This window comes from Solanum stenotomum, chromosome 3 (genome assembly GCF_019186545.1).
Source record: "Solanum stenotomum isolate F172 chromosome 3, ASM1918654v1, whole genome shotgun sequence".
Taxonomy (NCBI): Eukaryota; Viridiplantae; Streptophyta; class Magnoliopsida; order Solanales; family Solanaceae; genus Solanum; species Solanum stenotomum.
This window is the reverse complement of record NC_064284.1, coordinates 14621414-14629114: the sequence shown is the minus strand read 5'-3', so window position 1 is coordinate 14629114 and position 7701 is coordinate 14621414. Positions and strand designations below refer to the sequence as shown.

The following is a 7701-nucleotide window of genomic DNA, read 5'->3' as shown; positions in this document are numbered from 1 at the left end:
GAAAAATATTTTCTAAAACATTTAACCCAACAAAACATGAGAAAATTGAAAAACATTTTCCGTTCATACCAAACACACCCATAGTCTCAACTTATTTTCTGATTGACAATGTTTGAATAATTTATATCCACCTTTGAAGATAAATGGTGGCCAAGTTTTTTCCACCTTTGGTCAAAATCAACTTCGAATTGCTCCAAATTTGATATGCAACCTTCTCATATAAATCACAACAACTCTTCAATTATTAGAGTCAATTGAATGTACAATCTTCAAAAATACATAAATGTCTTCAATATTCAACAAAAAAATGGTTAGAGTTATGTTATCAATATTATAATTCATTACTACTATTTAGTATCTAAACTCCTAGCTCGTCTCATCCCAATATTACTTTGGGCAGATCATTTAATTTCCTACTCGATCATCTAAACTTGTAGGTTTTTTTCCCTTATATATATGATGATGTGATTTCCTTGTATTAATTGTGTATCAAGTAACTATATCGAGACGACGTTGATTAACAACAAAAACAAAAGTAACCCTAACTTAAAAATAAACCACAAACTGAAGACATTTATTTATTTTTGAATGAAGAAGGATTGCTAGCTTGTTTATTTATTGATAAGCATACATTAATTTTCATACATTTTTCGAACTTGGGTCTCGAGTTCCTTTGCGTATTTGTTTATGATTAGGAGGCGGCTATTGGTATACTATGGTTTAGGTTTTAAATTGTAAAAACTTTGCTCCATATTAGTTGTTTATTTTTTTTTAAAAAATATTTTACCCTCTTATTATTTTATTTTTTTGAAAAAAAATTACGTTTACATTTTTTTTTTTAGAAAAATAATTGTAAGATTAAAATGAGGGGAAAAAAATTAATTCTCTTTTGATTTTATAAATTGACAAAAAATTTGAGATAATTATTTTTATAATATGATCAACTAATATTGAATGAATGACCAACATGAATTGTGATACAGTGCTGGGACTGGTCCACCATTAATCATAGGTCTCGAGTTTAAGCTCTAGGTATGAAAAAAATCTTGTTAGGAGTACTACCACCAATAAATTTTGTAGTGCGCGATCCAGATTTAATCCCAAATTTTCCATTCTTATCACCAACTCTAGTTGCAGTTGCACTGTTGCAGGCCAATAATGGATATATTTTAATGTCGGCCGACGGGACCATGAGACTAGCCATATCTAAAACGTGTTAATGGAGTAGGATGATTAGTTGAACATATAATATATAGTAGTGGTAGAGTTAATGTACGACATCTCCTAAAATTTGGAGTAAATTTAATTCAGACGTGTTAAAATTGAACATATATATGAACAAATGATGAAGTGTTAAATCGTATGATGTACTTTCAGTCTAAATTTAAAGAAATTTATGTATATTTCCAATTAGTGTTTATTATGGAGATAAGTTTTAAATAAGCCTCAATAAAACCTCAAAATTGTTCAATTTGTTCCACTAGAGACTCATTAATATAACTAAAAGGAGGTGATATATTTCATGCGATTAATTTAAAATACGGCGATGGAAAATGTTATAATAATCTGGCCTGGGTGTTCGACCTGTTCGATTTTTCGATTTTCGATTGGTGAGAATGTTAACCGAAATCGAATTAAAACAAATTTGATTCAATTTGATTTTCACGATTTCAATTCAGTTTATTTTAATTTGATTCGATTTTCGGCTTGAATATAATCATATTGGGCCCTTTTCTTATCATCATTCATCAGTAAACTTTTCTAAATTGGATCAATTTTATTTTTTTAAGAAAGGGTTTTATTTCTATACACACAAAAAATATGTGAAGCAAAAATCAGTTATTTGATATATTGAAAATTCAGCAAAACTATCAAACACTTTTGTCCAAAAGCAAAAACAAGTTATTTGATATATTGAAAATTCAGTAAAACTATCAAACACTTTTGTTCAAAACCAGCAAACCTTTTAAAGTTCCTAAACTTTCCACAATCGAAACAGATTTTTCGGTTAATCAAATTTAATTATTTAAAAACCAAAAACCAAATCAAAAAAGTGAAATTTTAAAATTCAAAATCGAAATTGATCTAAAAAATCAAAAACTGAAATTGAAAAATAATTTAGTTCGATTTTAACCAAAATATGGTCAGGGCTACTAGAAACTAGTGGAAAGAAGGGTGAAATCAAGAAGAAGAATNTTTGATTCGATTTTCGGCTTGAATATAATCATATTGGGCCCTTTTCTTATCATCATTCATCAGTAAACTTTTCTAAATTGGATCAATTTTATTTTTTTAAGAAAGGGTTTTATTTCTATACACACAAAAAATATGTGAAGCAAAAATCAGTTATTTGATATATTGAAAATTCAGTAAAACTATCAAACACTTTTGTCCAAAAGCAAAAACAAGTTATTTGATATATTGAAAATTCAGCAAAACTATCAAACACTTTTGTCCAAAAGCAAAAACAAGTTATTTGATATATTGAAAATTCAGTAAAACTATCAAATACTTTTGTCCAAAACCAGCAAACCTTTTAAAGTTCCTAAACTTTTCACAATCGAAACTGATTTTTCGGTTAATCAAATTTAATTATTTAAAAACCAAAAACCAAATCAAAAAAGTGAAATTTGAAAATTCAAAATCGAAATTGATCTAAAAAATCAAAAATTGAAATTGAAATTGAAAAATAATTTAGTTCGATTTTAACCAAAATATGGTCAGGCCTACTAGATATTGAGACGTCGTTGATTAACAACAAAAACAAAAGTAACCCTAACTTAAAAATAAACCACAAACTGAAGACATTTATGCATTTTTGAATGAAGAAGGATTGCTAGCTTGTTTATTTATTGATAAGCATACATTAATTTAAATTACATGGAGCGATAGAAGGATATATCCCCACTTTATTTAGAAAGCTGCAAGCTAGCCAGTTAATTAGCATTCTACGCCTTGATGAACACAAATGGAGTAAATTTCTTATCGTCATCGACAATCGTCAGACGAGGATATCCATCTTTAAAGTTGACGTCGATATTTTTGCACCCAAGATGAGCGGGACAATGCAGTAACCTGTATTCTTTGGAACCTTCTGGTGTCACCAAGTCAGTTTCCATAATCTTGAAGATGTCATTTTCATTTCCTACGTTACCACCAGTTACCACCAACGCTTCATCATTAACTTTCCAAACAGTTTCGTTAACACACAATAAGCTTGTTATTTTAGGAAAGAATTTGATATAAACAACAGTCATTACACGCACCACATCACCATCATCCGGCTTACGAACGAACTTGACGGGCGTGCCTTCTCCCAAAAATGGTGGAGTCGATATGTGCTGCAACACGGCGTTTGGGCATGTAAGGTTTCCAATATTGTCCAAGTATACGGCTCCGGCCCCGATGAGAGGATTCTCAATAATGTATTTCTCACCAATCCTCAGCGGATGGCCTTTGTCGTCATAAACTTCAGGGAGTACAAGATTATCATCATCATGACTAGTTGTGGGGAGGACAATTGGATTCTCAGAACTGAAAGATTGAGCAAAGGCAACCAAAGAGAGGGTACTTGAAAGCACGAGGAAACTCAAAATATTAATCGACTTCATCTTTCTTTGTGTGTTTTGCTTGCTATGAGTTTATGTCCAATTTATAGAGCTGCTAAGGGCATTTTTGGCAAACAAAAAATGAATACCTACTACCGCCTTAGACACCTCAAATAAGTTTTATTCATTTTAAATACCTAATATCAAGCTTCAACATTAAATCACTCTAACACTATTTTTTTTTTTATGTTCAACAAAAATATATACATAATATGTGTTACACTGAATAACNCATCTTTCTTTGTGTGTTTTGCTTGCTATGAGTTTATGTCCAATTTATAGAGCTGCTAAGGGCATTTTTGGCAAACAAAAAATGAATACCTACTACCGCCTTAGACACCTCAAATAAGTTTTATTCATTTTAAATACCTAATATCAAGCTTCAATATTAAATCACTCTAACACTATTTTTTTTTTATGTTCAACAAAAATATATACATAATATGTGTTACACTGAATAACATATACTAAATATTACTTGAGAATATTGTCCATTGTGCTTAAAGGACTCTTGAAACTTAACATTCGGTGGAGAACCATTCATGAGATTATTGCACTAATAAAATTAAGTTGCAACACCTAATTTTACTTACCATACTCCTGTACATAATTATTAAGGGTAAAATTTATCCATATATGATGCATATACGAATCCAATATATGTGTTTGAATTTGTGGTTCATTTTACATAATTTTAATTAAATAATATTTGTTTTGCTTGATTTTAATAATTTATATTCACCACTGAATATAAATAACAGACTAACAATTCCAAAAATTGATATTAATGTGCTAGCTGGCATGGAATTATCCCACAAGTAAAATATGCCACTGAAGTACGATCGAGATTTATACCATTAATTATTTTGGTACCAATCAAGAATGGATCTTAAAAATAATGGCAAATCACTATTATGCAAAATGATTTTTTTTAGATTTTTTTTTTTTGACAAATTAATAATTGAAGGATAGGGTTTGCGTTATATGAAATATAGAACTTAGTTTTGAATTTGAGTAAATTGAGTGTTGAAACTCAAAGAATAATTGGGCAAAATAAAAAAATGCACTTCAAACACATATAACTGAAGTTTTAGTCAATTTTTACACACTTCAATCATATGTGCATTCAATAAAATTAAAATAATATTAAATGAGTTTGTTAAATTTTTTGTTATTTTGATAAATTGATGATTCAAGTTTGTTTCATACGATTATAAATCTTATAATTTAAATTGAAAGATACTTAATCAGACTTGAGTGTTAAATCGATTGTTTGGAAGCAGAAATTAATAAATAAATAATCTAGCTTTTTTTATTCATAAGCATTTATATTACAAACAAATTGGCATATGTTGGACACATATATTGACTAGGACAATACCTTAACTTGTAAGCATTATGTCCTGTATTATGGTTGCTATTAATCTATGTCCAATTTATAGAGCCTACTTATGGCTTCATTTGCACGTTTTTGTTACATGAATAATATCTATTTTGTCCTTGAATGTGTGAGACATATAATAGTAATAATTAGTATAGAGACTTGCTATTTTAACAAATAATTAAAAGGTAAGGTTGGTAGATGTTAACAGTGTAAATTTCACGGATGGTCATCCAATTTTGTGTTCATTACCTAAAGTCATTATTATTAAGTAGGTAGGTACGTTCAAAATAATTCTTTAAAAAGTGATCATATCCGATCTTAATCAAATACAACTCTAATTCCAATTTTAAAATTTTAAAATAATACTCCCTCCTTCCCCTTTTAGTTGTTATGCTGCACTTTTTAAAAATCATTTTGAATTATTTTCCAATTTAAATTAGATTGCATTAAAGATATTTTAAATTTAAAAGTTAGATATATATTTGAAAGATATACGAAAAGTACTATAAATTACAATTTTTTGCATATTAATATGATGAAAAAATATATCGTAAAATGTTAGTCAAAGTTCTTATCGTTTAACTCTAAAAAAAAAGTCATACAACTAAAAGAGGATGAAGTGAATATAAATATATTTAATTTTCATGATCAAACGTATACTGTCAAGTTGCTAATCGCCATAATGATGAAAGGAAACAGGTGAATGCAGCTCATATCACAGAAAATAAAGCACTTTATTCTTCATCTTTCAGCACTACCAGCGTATAAAAAAAATGAAAATGTGTAATTTTCAAGTTTAATACTAATAGCTGTAGAGAGTTTGTTTCGATAAATTTGAGGGGGGAAAGCAAAATTAAGGCATTAACAAATGATTAAAGATGAACTTATATGCTTTGATTATAAAGGTAGTCTAACATTATTTGTTTGTAAAATTTGGATGCAGTTAAGCATGGTTATTAAAGAATCACTTCGACTGTATCCACCAGATCCTATCGTTGAACGAATGGCCTGTGAAGATATGATTTGTTAAACATCTTAATTTTTCAAAATAAGTACTTTTGATCTCATAACAACAATGCGGCTTTTAACCATGGCTATAGTTAGATGGGTTGGGGATAGGACATCTACATACATAAGGGAGGATGTATCTGAGAGGGGATAGGACATCTAGATACATACGGGAGCAATGTATCCGAGAGGGAGGGATGTATCCGAGAGGGAAGGGATGTATCAGAGAGGGGAATAGGGATGTATCGCGAGAGGAAAGTGATGTATCCAAGATGGATTTTTGAAATCTTTTCAAATGAAGGAAATTTTAGAGATTATGATAAAATAAGATGTGTATTTAGGTAATTTTTCCTAATTAGAATACATTTTCATACCTTTTTCGTACTTGGGTCTTGAATTCCTATTTTGTTTATGATTAGGAGGCGGCTATTGGTATACTATAGGTCCAGGTTTTAAATTGTAAAAAATTTGCTCCATTTGTTTATTTTTTTAAAATAATAATTTACACTCTTGTTATTTTGTTCTTTTTTTTAAAAAAAAAAAAAACTTTACAAACTTGTTTACACTTTCTAAAAAAAACAATTGCAAAGTTAAAATGAGAAAAAATTTAATTAATTCTCTTTTGATTTTATAAATTGACAAAAAAGTTAAGATAACTATTTTTATAATGTGATCAACTAATATTGAATGAATGACCAACATGAGTTGTGGTGTAGTTCTGTGACTAGTCCATCCTTAATCAGAGGTCTCGAATTTATGTACGGATATGAAGAAAGTCTTGTTAGAAATATTACAGTCAATGAACATTACAGTGCGTAATTCAAATATAATCCAAAATTTTCCATTCTTATCATCAACTCTAGTTGCAGTTGCAGTGTTGCAGGCCAATCATGGATATGTTCTAATGTACCAACGGGACCATTAGAGACTATCCATAACTAAATTAGAGTAATATATTGTAAACAAGTAAACAGCTATGTAGTTTAATTTTGAAATCTACAAGTATATATATATAGTAATATATTGTAAACAACTATGTAGTTTAATTTTGAAATCTACAAGTATATATATATATATATATATATATATATATATATTGTAGAGTCTAAATAATTAAAAAATTAAAATTATAGGTACAAAATTATTTTTTATCTATCCAAACCACTTAGAAAGGCGTTACAAATTTTAGAAAGGAAAATAAATAAAAGATTCAAACTATTAGGGTGGGTTTGGTATGAAGGAAAATGTTTTCCTAAAAAATGTTTTCCTGGAAAACTAGATTTTTGACTTATTTTCTCATGTTTGGTTGGTGAGTAGAAAATATTTTACGAAAAAGATTTTTTAGTGTTTGATTTATGAATGAAAAATATTTTTGAGAAAATATGAGGGCGGGGGGAGGGGGGGGGTGGGAGTGGTGAACGTGGGGGTTGATTTAGTGAAGAATGCTCAAGATAAGGTGAGGAGTATTCAAGATAAACTTTTAGCATCCTAGAGTAGACAGAAGAAATATGCAGACCATAAGATAAGAGACATGGCATTTCAAGCTTGTGAGAATGTTCTTCTTAAGGTATCACCCATGAAAGGGGTGATGAGATTTGGCAAAAAGGGCAAACTAATTGGTCCATTTGAGGTTCTTGCATGTGTAGGGCCAGTGGCTTATAGATTGATTTTACCTCCTAACATATCAGGAGTTCATCCGAT

The 7701-nt window shown here is 29.3% G+C and overlaps 1 protein-coding gene across 1 annotated transcript; it reads right to left on the bottom strand.

The window, feature by feature from the left end:
• Positions 1-2815: 2815 nt before the first annotated feature.
• On the bottom strand, positions 2816-3717 carry LOC125858641 (cysteine protease inhibitor 1-like). The gene has a single exon (XM_049538474.1). The coding sequence runs from the start codon at positions 3609-3611 to the stop codon at positions 2949-2951; it is 663 nt and encodes a 220-aa protein (XP_049394431.1). The 5' UTR covers positions 3612-3717; the 3' UTR covers positions 2816-2948.
• Positions 3718-7701: the final 3984 nt, after the last annotated feature.

Excerpts from the sequence above, each read along its gene's own strand:
- LOC125858641 (XM_049538474.1), bottom strand. The coding sequence starts at position 3,611 with ATGAAGTCGATTAATATTTTGAGTTTCCTCGTGCTTTCAAGTACCCTC.